General features: G+C 40.5%; 1 protein-coding gene across 3 annotated transcripts in view; it reads left to right on the top strand.

Moving 5' to 3' along the window:
• The window catches only part of arhgap36 (Rho GTPase activating protein 36), a 72,497-nt gene that overhangs the window by 39,328 nt on the left and 13,246 nt on the right, over positions 1 to 19,923 (top strand). For all 3 annotated transcript variants that reach the window (XM_078275705.1, XM_078275707.1, XM_078275706.1), the window contains exons 3-4: positions 7,293 to 7,361; positions 17,496 to 17,782. In XM_078275705.1, coding sequence (XP_078131831.1) covers positions 7,293 to 7,361; positions 17,496 to 17,782 — 356 coding nt within the window. The remainder of the gene's footprint in view (positions 1 to 7,292; positions 7,362 to 17,495; positions 17,783 to 19,923) is intronic.

The raw sequence follows: 19,923 nt of genomic DNA, 5'->3' as shown, positions 1-19,923 counted from the left end.
TGTTGAGATCCATAAACGATCTGACGGAATTCAATAATTGAGAAATGTAAAGTCTACTGTGTTACATTGGGGGGTTGAATACCACAGCAGGATGTCATACCAAATGGGCCTTTTAAGTGACACTCCCACCGCCGCACAACTCTGCAGCGAATCGCTTGATCTGATCTGAATACACCCTAAAGGATAAAAAACAACATATGGGGCCGGAGAAGTGCGCAAACTGCTAAAAACTATAGTCAAAATATCAGATCTGGCAGGATTAGAAAGCCACGTCCTGCTCTGCAACTGAGTGTAAACAAATAATAATACGGTAGTTGAAGTGTAAAGCATAATAGACACAAATTATATTGCAGCAGAGTATTTTTGTATGTCTTAAAACATGGGATCTTTAAAGGTGCTGTAGGTAGGATTGAGAAGATCCAGGACTTAGCCAAAATTGTTTAACATCAACAACTTCTCAGTCCCTCCCCCCTTTCTGCTAAAGCCAAAAACGTTCTCCTAAGCCCCTCCCCCCACAAGGGAGAATGAATGGGTGTGCATGAGCAGTGATTGACACACAGTGATTTTGCAAATCGCACTCTAGGCTGTAGGTGGTGCCAGAGGAGCCAGGTTTTTTTTTTTTTAAACCTTTACCTGCTTCATGTAGTTCTACTGGAACATAGGGTCAGTTTCAGCAAATATGACAGTTAGTTTTATAAGTCACACCTTTAAGTAAGCATGTCAAGCCTCAGTGAAGGCTGTTGTCCTTAACAGCCTAATTGTTACATCAGCTCTAGTAATCTTTAATAAGAGCGGTAAATACCTCAACACGTTTCCTCTGCTGATGTTTACTTGCACAACCTTCCTCTCCTTACCACTGGACTCTACTCTCTGCTTTGAAATAGTGTTTGTGTGCACTCGTCGCATCTGTCTGAGCTCTAAAGTCCAGCCAGTAAAGTAAAGGATAGTTTCACCAGCAAACTGTAAATCTTTCAAACACTTCATACAGTAGACCACAGACTGGGAGGGTTTTTTTTATCATGTTTATTGGGGCTGGAGATTTCTCAAGATTCACCGAGTATAGTGGCTGATGCTGAGAAACACAGCTGATTGTAGAAGTGGTGTGTGTGTGTTTATGTGTGTGGAGGATCTGTCGGTAGCCTTTCTCCTGTGAAACCAGTCCTTGGGCTGCTTTTCTCAGACTCAGCTGCTCTCTCCCATACTGTTTTTCTCCCTCAGGGTTTTACAGAACATGCTGAACTTTGACCACAGGCCCAGTTCACACATGATCTCCAATACTCTAAACAGTGAAGCTCAATTATTTTGTAGCTCATTTGCTGTCATGGTTTTGATTCCCATTTAGATAATAAAATCATGGGATGTTGAGCCTGTGTGAACGTTGTTTTACTCATGTTGCGAGGACATAAATCTGTTTACACAGTCACACTTTGGGGAGAAAAAACAGGTCCTCGCAATGTAAAATTTTAAGTTTTAGGGTCAAGACTTGGTTTGAGATTAGGGTCTCAAGGGAATCTTCGTTAATAAATGAATCTTCCTTCCAAGTGATGGAAACAAGTTGGTGACTCAGAGCAATTTACATGCTGTGAGACATCCACTTGTCCTTTTCATTTTCGGGAAGTTTTCCTATTTCTTTCTTTTGTTATTTTTTCTTTATCTGTAGGGATACATGTACTCTCTTCTTCCATCAGGTCAGGGTTTAATTATACACTGAGTATTCGTGGGAAAACACAAGTAAATCATTTATCATTCACTGCTTTGCCTTTGGCTTTCTGTATTCTGGCAAGCAAGTTGAAATTCGGGGAATAGACTTCCCAAATATCTCGACATATTCCAGATGGAATAATCTGGGGGATGTTTTGGATGATGCCAATGAATGTGCCGAAAATTACTGTAGGCATCAATTTATTGATCAAATGGGACATATTTTATTTTACCTTTCTATTCAGTTTTTCGTTTCATATATTTTTGATTTTGCCAGCTTCTGTCCTCCATACTGCAACACCTACATTTCCCCTCTGGCAATCAATAAAGACGTATCTCATGTTATCTAACAGTACACACCACAAAGTTCAACTAGGGATATGCTAAAAATGTTAGCATGAGCACTAAAGGGACATCTATCAGAGACTTACAGACAATATCTCTTTTTATATCACCTGATGCATAGATTTACTAATGAAAAGCTTTAACTCACAGCAGATCTCAGACACATGTGATGCCCATAAGTATAAAGTCTGGTGCTGCCCCATAAAAGATCAAACTGGAACGATAACTGTAAAGATGACTGTTACAGCGCCCAGAGAGATTTATTTTTCTTACAGTTAAACCATGCTGATATTACTGCAGGAACAGTTTGAATCTACTTGTCTGGCGCACAGACAACCCGCTCTGTGAGTAAGTGTGGGAATATTGGTCCTCAGTTTCTCCCCCGGGGTGAAATCTCTGCAGTCCATCCAGTCCGTCACGGTCTCGGGCATCACCTCCCACCGCGCTCCCCTCCCCCGTTTGTCTTTCGGGTTTCTTCTTCTTCCGTTTCTATGATGTCTCCATCTCTCTCTCTCTCTCTCTCTCTGTGTCTTCATCACGAAAATGCATCTTGCAGTCTTTGCTTCTCTTTATCTTTCACTTTGTCCTCTTGCTTCATTCACCCTTTTTGTCTATTTGCCTCTTACCGCTGCATCTGCAATAAAACCTCTCCAGTTTCTTTGTACAAGCACACACTACTTTATTATGCTGGTCTTTACATTCCTGTACATGCATCGCCCCAAGTGCTGGCATTTGAGTGCAGTGGTGGAATGTAACTATGTGCATTTACATGAGGTGTTTGTACTTTTTAGTTGAATTTTTTCTTTTCGTGCCACTTTCTACTTCTACTCAATCTCAGAGGGAATATTGCACAAACAAAACATACAAAGAGCTTATAAAACATGATGTTTTGTTATGAATTAAACTCCCCAACAGTTTATACTAGTACACCTGAAACAATTAGTCGATTACAGAGAAAATTAATTGGTGAAAATGTTGATCATTTAGGTCATTTTTCATATAAAATCACTTAATGATTCCATCCATCCATCCATCTTCATCCACTTATCCGGGGTCGGGTCGCGGGGGCAGCAGCTCCAGCAGGGGACCCCAAACTTCCCTTTCCCGGGCCACATTAACCAGCTCCGACTGGGGGATCCCGAGGCGTTCCCAGGCCAGGTTAGAGATATAATCCCTCCACCTAGTCCTGGGTCTCCCCCGAGGCCTCCTCCCAGCTGGACGTGCCTAGAACACCTCCCTAGGGAGGCGCCCAGGGGGCATCCTTACCAGATGCCCGAACCACCTCAACTGGCTCCTTTCGACACAAAGGAGCAGCGGCTCTACTCCGAGCTCCTCACGGATAACTGAGCTTCTCACCCTATCTCTAAGGGAGACGCCAGCTACCCTCCTGAGGAAACCCATTTCGGCCGCTTGTACCCTGGATCTTGTTCTTTCGGTCATGACCCAGCCTTCATGACCATAGGTGAGGGTAGGAACAAAAACTGACCGGTAGATTGAGAGCTTTGCCTTCTGGCTCAGCTCTCTTTTCGTCACAACGGTGCGATAAATTGAATGTAATACCGCACCTGCTGTGCCGATTCTCCGGCCAATCTCCCGCTCCATTGTCCCCTCACTCGCGAACAAGACCCCAAGGTACTTGAACTCCTTCACTTGGGGTAAGGACTCATTCCCTACCTGGAGAAGGCACTCCATCGGTTTCCTGCTGAGAACCATGGCCTCCGATTTAGACTTAATGATTCCAGCTTCTGAAATGATAAATATTTGCTGCTTTTCCTTTTTAATAACAACAATAATAATATTAATTGTAATGTATTAGTAATAATGTTGAGGTTTGGACTGTTGTTTACACAAAACAAACATTGTGATGGTGCCACTTTGGGCTCTGGGTAATTTTCCATTTCTCAATATTTTTAGAATTTGTACATGCCAAACAATCAATTGATTAATGGAGAAAATAATCAACAGATTAATCCATAATAATCCAACGATAAAATGTATAATAGAAACAGTCACAAGGGACATTTTTCAGTATTGAGTACTCCTGATTATACTTGCATGCTTTTACAGCATCACACTGCGGTGTGAGTGCTTTTACTTAAGTAAAGGATCTGAATTCTTCCACCACAGTTTGAGTGTGTGTGTGTGTGTGCGTGCGCGCGCGCGTGCGTGCATGCACCTGGGCAAGTTTAGTGTTTGTTGCTTACATTGGCAGAGTCCAGTGAATTCTTTGTGAAACATGTCAGTAGTTGAGAGACAGATTTGCTGTTATTTTGTGTTTTCCAGAGTTCATTCTCATGCCCCATTCTCTGAATCGCTGCTCTACAGGGACTCCAAACTAACTCGCTCTCTCCTTCCTCTGATCATCTGTCCGTCTTCAACTTTCTCTCGCTTTGGTTCTCTTCCCTTAAACTCCACTTGTTCCATTTACTTTATTTCTTATAACAGGAAAGCCTCTTTTTTCGAGAGTCCTGGCTATAGCCGGAACACTATGTTGAGTAGTCGATCAGTGTTTTCATAATCAAGTAATCATTTAAAGTTAATTCCAAGCACAGCTGCCAGATTTTCTTTGCTTTCTGGCTTCTGAAATATTAAGGATTTGTTGCTTTTCTCCTTTTTCATATCACTGTAAATTGAATATTGGATTTTGGACTGTTGGTTGGATAGAACATGCAATTTGAAGATGTCACTATGGGCTCCATGTAATAGTGACGGACAAAAGATTAATAAAAAACAATCACTAGCCCTAGTCCTTGATAAGATAGGCAGCAACAACAAAGAGTGCATGAGGAATTTAATGATCTCTCTTTAAATAGAAGTAGAGGAACGAAATTGTGAAACTTCCTAAAGTGCTCGATTCTGGTAATTTTGTACGATGTGTGATCCTGTAATTGATTGAAATGATGCAAAACTTTCCGCCAGCAACAAATAATAGTTTAAAATTGCAGGAAAACATCCAAGTCTGTTATACTTGGAAGCCTACAAGGAGCCTACATATGCACCCACACACAATAAGGGATTAGCCTTAGCTGGAGGTGGCGTGTGTGTGATGGGAAGGGCCATGCGCTTTGGAAATAAACTTTAATTTCCTGCAGTCATGGGAATTTGACCCTCTTTATCCTGCACACACATACACACACATAAAAGTACGTACACACACATTGACATGGATACAAATACTCTTTCTTTCCCCTTACTGTTTTTAATTTGCTTGCTTTTGTTCTGTGATAAAGCTGGAATTAAGCAAAGAATTTCCATCTTCAGGGTCCCAAATATTCTGGACGGTGTGATTTTCGACGCAAGGAACTCCGATCGTTCCTTAATAGGTAAAAGACCCAATGTTGAATTAGTGATTTCTAAACAGCAGCTTAAGTAACCCAAACAATGGCTTCTTCCACATAAACCCAGTCAGAGGAGCAGGATGTAAGAGCTCGTAAAAACAAAATGTAACACACACCATTAAACCAGACCCACAGAGAACTGCTACTGCTGTAACAAGTACCCACACATACGCACAACACTAGCCATTACATGTACTGTAAACATCGATTTACAGCTGCAGAGGCTTCACATCACCATAGTATTTTCTGCTATCAAACTCCACTGTTGATGCAACTAATGTCACTTCTTGGCTAGGAAAAAAAAACACCAAACAAAATGGCTGCAGAAATCCACAAAATGTCAGCAATTGTGGTTTTCGAACTGAAATTCAATTGCACTTTGCAAATTCCATGTCCCAAAAGGGAGAAGTTTATGTTTTTATATCTTTTGGTTTCATGGCACGCTCTCGTGTCTGTGCACACAGTGAGAATGCTGTTGTTTTGCGGTTTATGTCTATGTCTATTAATGTCTATCTATGAGATATTCTTTGTAAGTTCTTTATAATAAGTTTATTTGATGTAGCACAAAGTGCTTCACATGATAAACATTTGTATAAGCAAATAAGCAAGCGAAAATAAATAAAATACCAATGAAGGTAAAAGATTAGAAGACTAAAAACCCAAAGTTACAAACATGAGACAAAAGCGAGTTTAAACAAGTGTGTCTTCAGCTGCTTTTTAAAAGCATCAACTGAGACTGCGGAACGTAAGTTAATAGGAAGGGCGTTCCACAGAGTCGGAATGTAGTGTAAGTAGCATGGACTCTTGAACTGTCTCATTTTTCAGGACATCACGGTCAAACAAAGGAGAACTAACGTGTCATTTGTTAGGATTTATTCAAACACACCCTGAGTAACCGAAGCCTAAGCTACTTTTTTTGGAAATTGTTGTTCCATTCATTCTTGTTGTGCTCAAGCTGCATTTGTGACGTATCACTAAAAGACTTTATATTTTAGTGAAAGTAAAAGCTTATTCTTTGTCTTAATAACAGTAGTGGTTTCTACCAAATATTCACGTGTTTTATATTTCTTTAATGTGATTTGTATTTATGTGTATAAAACAAATAAACACAAACATAGTGTGCCAAAAAAAGGGATTGTAACTGAACGTCTACTAATCAGCTTGTTCCTGAGCTTTCAACCACATCATGGTTTTCCTAAGCAGACGGAGTTTGCTCAGCAGTCATGGAGATAACTCAGGTGTCCATACTTAAGTTGCCACGCGATGAAAAACAATCTAATCTCCCTGGCATTTGAGCAAAACCCATCACCTGAGGAAAACTGTGGGATGTGATTGAAAGCTCTGGAAAAACATTGCATTTGAGATTCTTTTTTAAACTTAACAATACATTTGATTTTGACACTGCAAAAAGGGACTTCAGTTGGATTTTAAGTCTTTAAAACGTGGGTTTTTTCCTTTTAATCATGCTCTTAAATATAGTTTTGAACTAACTGCTATTCTTGATTGTTGTCACACGTAAAATAGTTTGCTTTGTTTTTCATGTGTGGGGTGGTGCAGCCTTTGAGCAAATTCAAACAAACAAGGTCTATTAAAATGGTGCGCTTTATTCTTAGAGCGGAGGAAGACGTACAAAGAGAAAGAAGGGAAGAAGGTCATAATGAGGGCGGTGTTTGTATTTCAGAGAAAGAAGTGATGAAGTTGATTTAAGGCTGATAAAAAGTGTGTGTGTGTGTGTGTCTACATTTGTAAATCCACGTGTACATCCACAAAGCGGCTATATGCGAACTTACGTACATGACTAAATAAATGAAAACCAGACATCCCTGAACAAACAGTCTTCATTGTTCTCACATTCTTGAGCATCACTAATACCTTGATTCATGGTGACTTTTTGTTTTTCTCTCACAGAAACATACAAACGGAGAAAATCTCTACGCAGGAAGTTTGACTCCTTTTCAAAGGAAAAGAAAGAGCGAGGTGAGTTCATCACACAAACACGGTCATGTTTGGTTAAACATGAAATCATCTCTGACCACAGTTTGTCTCTTCTGTGCTTCGTCCCTGCGTGACCCGACACCCACACACTCTCTGTTTACCTCAGTAAATATTATCATTAAACACAATGTCCCTTTTCTGCCTGTTCTGCCCGTTATACAGCATCGCCGTCGCTGACGTCCAGTCCAAACCCCTATATACTACATGTTACATTAACAAACATCCTGGACTATATACCTGTCTGACTATATCTCCTGAACTTTTTGCACACTTCTCAACATCTTTGCACATCCTGCAATAAACCACACAGCCTTCCTTTCTCATTTTCAAAGGCAGTAATATTCTTCATATTTGTTTATGTTATCGTTTCTTTTACAAGTATTGTTTATTTCCTTTAATTATGTTTATGTATGCACCATCCAACAAGGCAAATTCCTTATGTTACTTACTTGGCAATACATTCTTTTCTGATTCTGACCCTGATGACTGGAAGTAACTAACTTTAAAGTGATATTTTATTCTTGACGTTTACATTGTTCAAAGTGATTTCGTATAGTTTTTTTCAATCGCATTAACTCAGATTTGAACTATCTTTAGACAAAAACACATTGCTAAAGAAATTTATATTATAATAAATCATATTCAGCAGGGAAGCCATAACCTATTGCTCTCACATCCTCTCATTGCTGTCACCCACCCATAAAGTTGAAAGGAATTCAGTGTCAGCCAAACTGAACCACAATGTGCCAACCCTTTTTTATTTTATTTTTATTTTAAGAAAGTTTTTTGGGCATTTTAGGCCTTTATTTTATAGGACAGCTGAAAACATGAAAGGGGAGAGAGAGGGGGAATGACATGCAGCAAAGGGCCGCAGGTCGGAGTCGAACCCACAGCTGCTGCGTCAAGGAGTGAACCTCTATATATGGGCGTGCGCTCTACCAGGTGAGCCACCCAGGCGCCCCCGTGCCAACCCCTTTTTGCTCGGAATGGGAACAAAATAATGTGGGAGTGTCGTACTTCAAACTCACGTGCGTCACATGCTGGTGTTCATAAATGCATAACATAACAGCCAAGCCAGTATTGGTGACGGGACATAAACAGGCCTCCACTCCACCTTCAGCTGTTTTTGTTTGCCTCCATCTTTACACTTCATCTCTCTCTTCTGCTTTTTTTTACATCCCTCTTCTTCCTCTCTTTCTCACTGTTTGTCTCATCTACCATGTGACCCCCTACCTCTCATAAAGAGATGTTCTTCTCTATCCTCAGGTGATTAACACAGCAGTGAGAGAGCCAAAACACACATACACACACATTCCCAGGCTGTCCACGCAGGTCTTTAAATCCTGCCTCCAGCCTCTCACACACAGAGACTTAGCTGAAGCTAACCCTGCTAATCAAAAACACTGAACGTTGGGACCTAGCAGCGCTCCTGCTGGCTCTGCTGCCCCTACTGCTGAAGGCAAGACTGTGCAGCCTTTCGGCAGGTAACAGGATTGTTTAGTGGTAAAAGTGGAGTTACTCTGAGTTTGCCAATGGGAATGATGGGAAAATACACAACAGTTTCTCCTTGATTTGATGCTGATTGAGCTAGAAAGCATTTCTCTGGTGCAGAAAATCACAGCAGATAGTGGAGGAGAAAGCAAATATGAAGACAGAGATCTCAATTAATAGTGATGGCCAAATGAAGCTTCGTGAACCATTTTCTTTATTTTCTGAGCCCACTAGATGGCGCTCTCTGTTCAACAAAGGGTTTAGAATACATTGAATTGCAATGCCTTAGGCCTTTCTCTTAAAACCAAGAGCGCCATCTAGTGGGCTCAGAAAATAAAGGAAATTGTTCACGAAGCTTAATTTGGCCATCACTACTCAATTACAGTTACAGTTACAGTTTATGGATCAGACTAGATGTGACAGTGTGCCTGTTGAAGTTTAACTGGACGAATAAGATTAGTGCTGCCTTCAAGTCATGTACTAAACAGCGTGTTTATTGACAAGGGAATTCCTGTAGTTAACGGACAAGACTTTTTTGCAGCATTGAGTCACAAACTTGATTTGGGATTTTTCAGAGGGTGAAATTTTGGCATAATCTTTTTGCAGCCTGCCTTACACTGGTATTTTTAAAAACCTAGCATGCGTTTTGGCCTTTCGTCGTTTAAACCATTTTCAGTATCAACTAAAAGCTATTACAGGAGGCAGTTAAACTACAGTTGCATGAGCATGCAGTGGTGTAGAGCTTCAGCGTTGATAAAATGAGTGCTAAATGTTTATCTTGACTGCCCAGTGTTACGGTTCAAGGGCATGCTTGAAACAAACTACGCAGTATGAACTAAAGGAAAAAGTGTTTATACTGGTTTCAGGCGAAAGACAAGAATTCAGCTTTATTTGTGCGTGTCTTTAGTCTCGAACGTGATGAATCTTGCCAATGAGAATGGAGGGAGCCTTTCAAACAGAGGCATTCATGGCATTGCCCTTGATTGTACGCACAAAAGCGACAGAAAAAAACTGTTTAAAAGAAGAAAATAAACTTGGGAGACGTTTCAAATCCTTCTTACTTTCTCACTTCTGCACACCTGGCTAATTGCTGCGTAAATTGGGCATGAGTGTCACGAACAGCCTGCTTTGGAAACCCACCATTGTGATGTCAGAAAGAGTTCACAGGCTGTTTTTTCTTCTTTACTTTTTTCCCAGTCGCTCCACCTCCAGTATTTGTGTAATTCTCTTTGCTGCTTTGGCCTCCATCCTGCTTTTATTATTATAACGTTATTTTAGGAGAAGGTTAAAAACAAGTTACTAAGCTTCTGTGATGTTGCATGTGTTTCACTGGGGTTTACACAGAGGACATTCTCTGTTAAAGAAACACAAGTTTCACAATTCACTTAGCTCAATGCCTCGGAGGACCAATACTTACATCCAGCTGCTGGCGTGGTAACGGAGAAATGGTAGCGAGCACTGAACTGCATCTAAATATAGCTCCTTTAGTCCTCGATGACCTAAGGACCAGAAATACTAAAGAAGGAAAGCAGTGAAATTCGTAAACAATAGGGCTTTGACCAGTCAGACACGCACAGCTGTCTTCCTGTCTGAGTTTTAGTTGTTTATTGTGTTACTTTAAACCCAGGACCTGTCCTGAGGGGTCTCATCAGTGAAACGCTAACTGGAGTAATGATGCCTACTAGGGCCAGGATTTTAGAAATACCCAGGTCATGAGTGCAAATTCCCCCATGCTGCACAATCCATATGGAGCCCAAAACCTGTACTACAAAAGGAAGTGAAAGATTATCAGATGAGACAAAAATATAACTGATTATACATCAATAAATAATACTGTTATTTAAATGATTAAAATGGAGTGTTGAAACAAATGTAACGCTACATTTAATCAGTTTCGATGTTCCATGTCTTCCAACAAAGGTTTGACTTGGAACTCAAGAATTTACCTTATACTCTTTTAACTGTCAGAAATATATTTTTTATCTAATTTAAAAAATAATACTGTATTATGGTCAGAAAAATCCCTTCATTTTTAAAGTTAAAGCACTGACTCAGGAAAAATTTGTATTCTTTTTTTGGGTAACAATTTTCATAACATTTGTAAAGATTAAAAATAATCAAATAAAATCAATATAGAGATATATAGATACATGTAAGTAGTAGAACTAGGGCTGCACAATTAATCAAATCAAATTTAATCACGATCACAATTTTGGCTTCCCACGATCAAATTCACGTGATCGAGCGATATTTAAAATGCTTCATTCCGTTCATAGAACGCTCTGTATCAAAGTTCGTTTTTTTCCAAAGCTCCGTAAACCACTGTCTGATCATGTGCCTCCATGAGCCAATCAGAGTTGTTCCCTGCACCGCTCAGCTTAGTTTAGATGTTGACAGTCACAGAGGACAGAGTAACGTGAGGAAAATTCCACAACAGATAACGTGTAACGTGTTTACTAGCGTGACATGCAGCGATGTTTCTGTTGCCTCTAACGTCTGTTTTGGAGCATCAGAGCACAACGCAGACATTTAAGTGTATCACCGCATTTTAACATGCACCGTTAACGTGAACAGAAAATTGCTGTGCCTGTATCTTTTTCACAGCAAACGCCCATGTTTGGAAAGCGGTCGCACAACAGCTGAAATGGCATACTCCTTCATAGTATCATTCAGCAAAGGAGGGATGTAGCACAATATGGCTGTGAAAGCAGTTATAATTAGCCTATGTGACAATAAAATTAGTTTTGGTTAAAATCAACAAATAATCGTGATAATTAATTGTGATCTCAATATTGATCAAAATAATCGTGATTATCATTTTGGCCATAATCATGCAGCCCTAAGTAGAACTATCCTAACTTAAACCATGATGTAGGTACATGACATTATGTTGTCAACTAGATATGTATACTCAAATATATACATTCTTACATGTATACATATAAACAAAGCCTTGTGTGCCCAAAAGTCTAAAACTAAGCAGAAAATCTGGGAGCACTGCTAGAAAAAATGACAAATCAAATAAAAATCAGCCTTAAAACAACTAATAACTACAAATTTAAACTCCTTTTCAGGTTGATTTAAAGGATCCCCGAAACCTGCAGACTTTATTCACCTTTCTTATAACTCTGTAGCAGTGACTCTTTGGACCTCTCAGTTGTCTTAACGGCCCGTTAGCTAGGCGGTCTGACTCTCTGAAATGTTGTCCAAGACTTCCAAGCTGCCACAGCCAACTTTTAAATCCTCAATGTTTACTTTTAACACCTCCAGCACATGCAGCTAAAACCAGCTGGCACTGGATGCCAGAAAGCGTGGCCAAACGTCTGTAGACAGCGGCACGGGGTGGTCAGCTCGACTGTTCCTGCCGACATACGTCAGCACTGTGAGGAATAAGTGCGAGCTTACTGATCAAACTTTGCCATTAAAGTGCAGTGCGTAAGACACATTAACAGATGGCATCTTATTCAATGGAAGGTAGCCAGTTCTCGTTAGCAGGGGACGTTGTTTGTTTAAAATGTACCGGGTTACACACGGTGGTGTCCATCCTGATGACGTGTGCTCGAACAGGAATTCTTGCTTGATAAGCGGCAAAGCAAGAGGATTACTTTTATTAAATGTATGCACTCGGGCTAAATCTACACTACTACGTTTTGGTTTAAAAACGGATATCTTTTGCTACGTTTATGCCTTGTGTCCACACTGTGTGGCGTTACCGAGCTCCTAAAACAGACATTTGGAAAACACTGCTGCCCCCGTTTTGTTTTGAAAACTCTGAGGTTGCGTTGTAGTCTGGACGGGAAGAAACAGAGACCTTTGGAAACGACAACGCATGTTAGTCTGATCGGTTACTTAGGCTTGCATACCTTTCAGTAACAGTTCCATATCGTCGCCGGTCCAAGCAAATAAATCCCTGGCCTTACTTTTCGCCATTGTTGTTCTTTCTCCAAAGTATTTTCAGATTATACATTCATGATTTTCAACCGCAGAGTAGCGTCAGAAAGATTGCTTCATGTTTATACCGGCACGCGCATGCCGCTGTATGTGAATGGTGTGATATGCATTTTAAGACGTGCAAATATGAGATCATTTATGGTACTGAGCCTAAATGGTTGAATGGACAGAAATCATTTTTGTCTCAAATGCCGCTTAAAAATTTAAATGTAGTAGTGTAGATGTACCCTCAAAGTAAGTTGGAAAAATGGGCACTGATGTTGGTTATTACCAGGGGTGGAGGAAGTTCTCAGCTTTTTAGAGACATAGCTCCCTTGACGCAACACAGGAAGATGTTGTAATAATTATACAATACAGACTGTGTGTGTGTGTGTGTGTGTGTGTGTGTGTGTGTGTGTGTGTGTGCGTGCGCTTATGATTGTGTGAATATGACCTTGTTATGACACATGCAGAGTGAGCTCTGATGCTTCACTGGCACTTTTTAGAACATCAGTTTATTCCTGGGTATATCAGGTGCTGTAGAGTGGAACAAACTATACACTTAGTGTTGGCAGGATGTATCAGTCATTGGACAGTGCGTCCTTCAACTGGATAATCACGGTTCAAGACCACTAACTGGCAAACATCCTTTGTGATGGAATGACATTTATTCTGTAACTGACTCCCCAAAGGCCTAGTCCACAAGTACAGGGGTATTTTTTTTAAACGTTGCTTTTTCTGTCCGTTTGGTCTTTTGTCTACACAAACAGCGTTTTAGGTCACTGCAAACGGATGTTTTGGAAAACTCCTTTTAAGGTGAACATTTCCAGAAACTCTGTTTTCAGTGTGTGTGTCATGTATACAGGGAAAACAGAGTTTTTGGCGTGTAACATCAGAGTGTGCGCCATTATCCCCTTTGTGAGGTGTCACAAATAAGGCAACATTTTTAATGCAACGGTAGACATGGCCAAAATAGTGCTAGCACTAACCATAGATATATATAAAGGCTAGATGTCTCGTCCGCGCTGTTGGCCAATGGAGGTCGACGTCCGCACCTGGCGGCCATCTTGCCACAGTCAGCTCGCTCAGTGCACCATGGGAAATCCCCCAATAGTCTAGGCCTATAGCAGCATAACTAAGGGATGGTTCAGGACTCACCTGATCCAGCCCTAACTATAAGCTTTATCAAAGAGGAACGTCTTAAGCCTACTCTCAAATGTGGAGAGGGTGTCTGCCTCCCGAACCACAACTGGAAGCTGGTTCCACAGGAGAGGAGCTTGGTAACTGAAGGCTCTGGCTCCTGTTCTACTTTTAGAGACTATAGGAACCACAAGTAGCCCTGTATTCAGAGAATGTAGTGTTCTAAAAAAAATGTAATAGGGTACTATGAGCTCTTTAAGATATGAAGGGGCCTGACCATGAAGAGCTTTATCAGTGAAGAGGAGGATTTTAAACAGACAGCAGCTCTGCTTGCTGGTCCCAACTCTGGGTTGGCTCTTTTGATTGAAAAGGTTGCCTACCCCTGGGTGTATTTTCAATGTTCACACATGTTTATTCATTTGTCATTCATTCAAGTGTATGAGTGACAGAGCAAGTGGGATAGCCAGTAGTTCTCAAACTTTTTACGCAGAGTACCACCTCAAATAATATTGGGCTCTTAGACTACTAACATCATCATAGACCTTTCTGGGTACCACCAAGATAAAGGATTTAATATAACAAGCCATATGATGCTCTCATTTGTTTGACATTCCACATGCAACCATCTTTAAGCCGGACATTCTGCCCCGTTCTGTCAAAGTCCTCACTCTTGAAGTGCTCACTGCAGAGCAGTGTCCTGTCAAAGGCAACAAAACCGTCCCTTCTTAGGGCAAGTTCCCAGTGCCTCCTCATCTTTCCGGTTTTGGGAAACCTTAAAAACGTGAGAAATGTACCCAGATATATCAATTATTGTCAACATTTCCAACCCTTTTTTCCTTCTTTCAACATTAACGGTAAGGACAAAAAATACACACCTAAATTATCTGTGTTTGGGGTAATTGTATGTATGCATGTGTGCATGTATGCATGTATGTACTTTAGAATAAGACAACCATACTAAACTAGTTATAAAAAGGTGTCCAAAAGAAACATTTAGCGATTGTGTAAACAAACTTCTAAAAAGCCTTGGGTCAACAACAATCTTGTAATACTATTATGTCATAGCCCCGCTGTTCCTGTGTAACAGGACCTGTATTGTACATACATCCACTAAGTAACTAACGATTATCCCAAATATCATCATAATATTGTCATATCTTACAGGTGAAAGGTGATCCCACGGGCTCTCGTTTTGAGACTCCGGCGATTGGCGCATCCGTAGGCTACACAAAAGTCTGGCATCTTCTCTTATAAAGACAGCAATTTCCTGTATCATAATGTAAGATGTTTTTAACAAACCAAAGCGATTGGAACTCATGTGCAACTTAAGTTATATTGAAAAGAGAGAGCAATTCTGCCCCTCCCACTGATGTAAAATTGCTGGGTAGCAACTAAACTGTAACGTTAGCTCCTACTAGGTCTCACTCAAAGCTTCTTGTTATTAGCCAGCTAGGCTAATAACTACAACCACATCCACAAAGATTGTAATTTTGACAAAAGATTAGTTGTCGTAAAATCGTTATTGGTGTCAGTAAAACCTATATAATTGTACAGCTTGATTGTGGTCTCAGCCTTGATAACTTGCAAGTAGTTGTGAAACACAACTATGCTGCACGATTAAGTCGTTTTTCGAAAAGAAAAGCTACAATTTCAACATGTTCAAGCATCCAGAATTATAGCCACGTTAATAACGTTTGTAAGAAACCAAACCGTTTGTAAATCCGTCAAGATTTCAGCGAGATAAGAGTATTTGTGTCCGTGCAGATCACTCACCTTACATCAGGTACCACAGAGCCCGCAAGAAAGCTTGCCTGTGACAAGATGGCCGCCGGTGATGACGTTAGAGACTCTGCCGTAAGACATCTAGCCTTTATATATATCTGTGGCTCTAACCGCTCACAGATTGATGCACTATTGCAGCCAGGTAGCCTTCCGGTAATAGCTTTGGATTGGTCAACATGGCTTTAAGGTTATCGCCACCTCTTGGTTTGGCATGCTCCTGACTGCGCTTCAGTGGTGTTTTTTTTTGTATTTTTTAAACATTGTTTTTGTGGACAGGATTTCTTTTTAGAATAAAGGAGGGAAAACCCTGGTTTTCCTCACCCCTTAAGGTTTCTGTCTAAAAAGGAGTTTTTCCTTGCCACTGTCGCACTAAATGCTTGCTCTTGGGGGAATTACTGGAATTGTTACCTGAAGGTGCAAACCACTGTTGGATAAAAAATTACTGAGAAGCAGTGACAAATCTTTGGTCACGAGTGTGGCTTGCCCTAACCATACCTTCGTCATTATTTGTTTGCCCTAACTACAGTCTTTTCCTAACCTTAACCATACTGTAGTTAGCATATTGTTGAAATAAATAACTTGTCATTGAAAATGAAAACTCCGTCATTGAATGTATTCTGTGGTTTTGCAGAATTGTCCAATATCAATGGCTCTGCAAAACATTATTATTTAATCGATTTAAGTCAACATTTTGACATTTCATAATTTCACATAGGAATTACTATCATAATTGTGTAAGCAAATAAACACCTTGAGTTTGTCTGAGAATCTTTCCCCCCATTCTTTTTATTTTTATTTTCCTGGCGGGAGTGGACTTCTGTAGAGTGTTAATTCGTGCTCATTTCACAAGCCAAAGCCATTGTTTGTTTTTGTTCTTAATGCTTTAATTTACCTCTAACTGGATTTTGTGCCAGATCAGAATGTGCGCTCAACTGTTGAGCGAAGGATTTGCAGTTATAGCAGTCGAGCTGCAGATCATGAAACTCCTGCGATGACAGCACCCTCCCTCATGTTGCGTTTACCTGCAGTAAGCCTGTATCAGTCTGATTGTGATGTCTGGTTTGTGGCTGTGACTGCTCTAACAGAATTACCTGTTTAACCCTCTTTTACCTGCTCTCTCGATCCAGTCCGTCTATTCTTCTACTGCCCGTCTACTTCAAATCTAAGCTCTCATTTAAGGGGCTGTGTGATGATCGCTGAGTTAAAAAGGCAGAGGCAAGCTGATTTCCAACACCATTGGTACATTATGTATGTGTATAGGTGCAAAAACCCGAAGTGCGTCACAATTAGTGCTTACATTTTTACAGATTTTTATTTTTGTAGTTTCACTTAGGCCATATTTGCTCTGTCAAGAAAAAGTGTCTCGCCCCAAAGATGAAAGTGAAATAACCTTCCTGTTCGGAGTTCAGATGTGATCAGCAGAGAGGAATGTGTTCTGTAAATAAAATGAGAATCACTCAGGACTCCAGTTCTGCTCCAACTGCTGATTTACAACATTGATGTGTTCACACAAAATGAAATGACCTGCAAAACTGTTTTGATAGTGGAGAAGTGTTCATTCTGATTGGCCACTGTGTGTTTCTTGTGTGTTTCTTCTTCTTGTATAAAAAAAAATACCTCCATTAAAACGTTAATAACTTTCTGTCAAACCAAACAAATTATTCCGTCCTCTCTGTGACTTTATCAGATTTCTTCAGCCAGTTAACATCATCGCTGACAAGAAAACACAAAATAATGTCTTTCCTTTCCTTTTTCCACCTTCTCCTCCCTCAGAATCGGCCCCCAAGGCATTCGGCATCCCCCTCTCCCAGGTCATCGCCAACGACCGAGCCTACAAGCTGCGACAGGACGCCCTGAAGGAGAGCAGGCGAGACTGTCTGGACCTGGAGGCCAGCGTTCTGCGCTTCAGGGCCGAGAAGAGGCAGTTCTTCAACGGGAACACAGGAGGAGGTCCCGGCTCGCCATCTACAAACTCGGTAGCACCGGCGACCATTTACGAGACCCACAACAAACCAATGTCGCCCACGTTTCTGGATAACTCCAGCCGAGTACAGAGAAGGGTGAGTGAGTGTGTCAACATCTCAGTAACGACAACAAACAGCCTTTGTTTTATTTTGGGGAACTTTTTTGTACAAAAAGTTTTATAAACTTCAGAGGTCATTTAACTTACTCAACCCATAAAGATGTGTGTAAATATGGTGCATGTCTGGAGCAGCAAATATAAACCTGTCATGGCTTTTAAAGGTGTTGTAGGTAGGACTGTGAAGATCCAGGACTTAGCCAAAAAATTTGAACGTCAACAACTTCTCAGTCCCTCCCCCCTTTCCGCTAAAGCCCAAAACGGTTTCCTAAGCCCCTCCCCCCACAAGGGAGAATGAATGCGTGTGCATGAGCAGTGATTGACACGCAGTTAGACACCCCCCCCCTGGCCCTGATTGGTGATTCTGAACAGGGAGCTGTAGATTTTTGCAAATCGCACTACAGGCTGTAGGTGGAGCCAGAGGAGCCAGATTTCTTTTTAAATTACCTGCTTCATGTAGTTCTACTAGAACATAGGGTCAGTTTCAGCAAATATGACAGAAAGTTTGTTTTATAAGGCTTACCTACTGCACCTTTTAAGGGAACAAATTGGTTGTACTGACTTTGTGCGGTCGGCAGTACATTGTGTATTAGGGACATTGTGTTCTTAACAAGTACAGTAGGTGGTTGTGAATGCAGCCACTGTGACTGATGGATCAGCAACTTTGACATTTAGTTTTACTTCTCTTGCTCCAAGTGCAATATTGCATTTTTGAATTTCTTCCTTGCTTTTGCCAAATTCCACGTTTAATCAAATGGTGGGTATTTGTTTTTCTGTGTTCCCATGTGTGTATTTTTAGAAAGATTTGAATCAGTGAGTCAAGGGAAGAAAATTCTCATAATCGGTGAAGTGGAAACTGGCAGTCCAGATGTCTCTCTTTGTGCCAGGTTTAGTGTCTGTGTGTGTGTGTGTGTGTGTGTGTGTGTGTGTGTGTGCGTGCGTGCGTGCGTGCGTGTGTGGGCAATGAAAGCCTCAATGGTGCAGCCTGCTAATGTCTGACTGCATCTGTAAGCATTTTCACATCTGAAATTCTTATATTTGTTTCCAGTCGTGTGTTCATACGAAAAAATGCTGTGTGTGTTTTTCATCTGTGTGAACCCTCTCTGCTTGAAGCCGGCACACCCTGTAATCCTCTCCACACTAATCTGGAAGTAGTTGTTATGTTATGCTTTTAATGAGTATCATTACAGCCGCAGAGTACAGTAATCAAACCTGAAGCACCTATCAAGTTCAGCTCATAAAAATCAGTCATTGAGGTAAACACTGCACACACAGTGCTGCCTGAATTGGTACTATTGGTGAATATTTGGTAGAAGACAGACAGAAATAATAATGTGGTTCTGTATTTAAGAGCTGGAACCAACAACAACAACAATTATCTTCATTATTGATTATTGATCTTAAAAAGTAAAAAAAAAACATAGTGTAAAATCCCACAAATTGCTTGTTTTTTTTAACTTACACTCTGAAACCCAAATATATTAAACTTGCAATAGTGGTGGAAGAAGTACACAGCTCTTTTACTTAAGTAAAAGTACCGGTACTTAAACCATGGCAAAATACTAAAAAAGTCCTGCATTCAAAATGTACTATATATATATTATATTTGCATCAAAATGGACTAAAAGTACTGAAAGTAAAAGCAGTCATTATGCAGAATCATATGTATTATATTACAGGATTATAATGCATTAATGTGTTCATAATAATACATTTTATTTGTATATTTTCATTGAAAAATCAATCCCAAGTGCTACAGGAGATGATCATCACTTTATTGTTGCAGCTGTTAGTTTGATTACTTACTGCTAGGTATCTTAATTTAAAATAAAACTTCCAAATGTATTTGTTTATTGTATTTTGTATTAATCAGGATCTGCAAAGTGACTAGGTATACATTATGCTTATGTCAAGTGTTGCGTGACTCTCCATGTTTGTTTTTTTTCCCCGATGGATGGTGATGTGTTGGATTCTGCTGACAGCGATATCTCCAGCAGTACCCACACCACCGCTAACATGACTGCCGTGAGCGTGGACGTAATTACTGTGTGCGGGGCCCTTTGACTTTCTAGCAGAAGTGACGTCGGCAGTAACGAAATCTAAACGCATCTGAAGTGGTCA

The sequence above is a fragment of the Sander vitreus genome, chromosome 19, assembly GCF_031162955.1.
Source record: "Sander vitreus isolate 19-12246 chromosome 19, sanVit1, whole genome shotgun sequence".
Classification (NCBI taxonomy): domain Eukaryota; kingdom Metazoa; phylum Chordata; class Actinopteri; order Perciformes; family Percidae; genus Sander; species Sander vitreus.
Note: the sequence above shows the minus strand (reverse complement) of the source record. Positions and strands in the feature narration are given on the sequence as shown.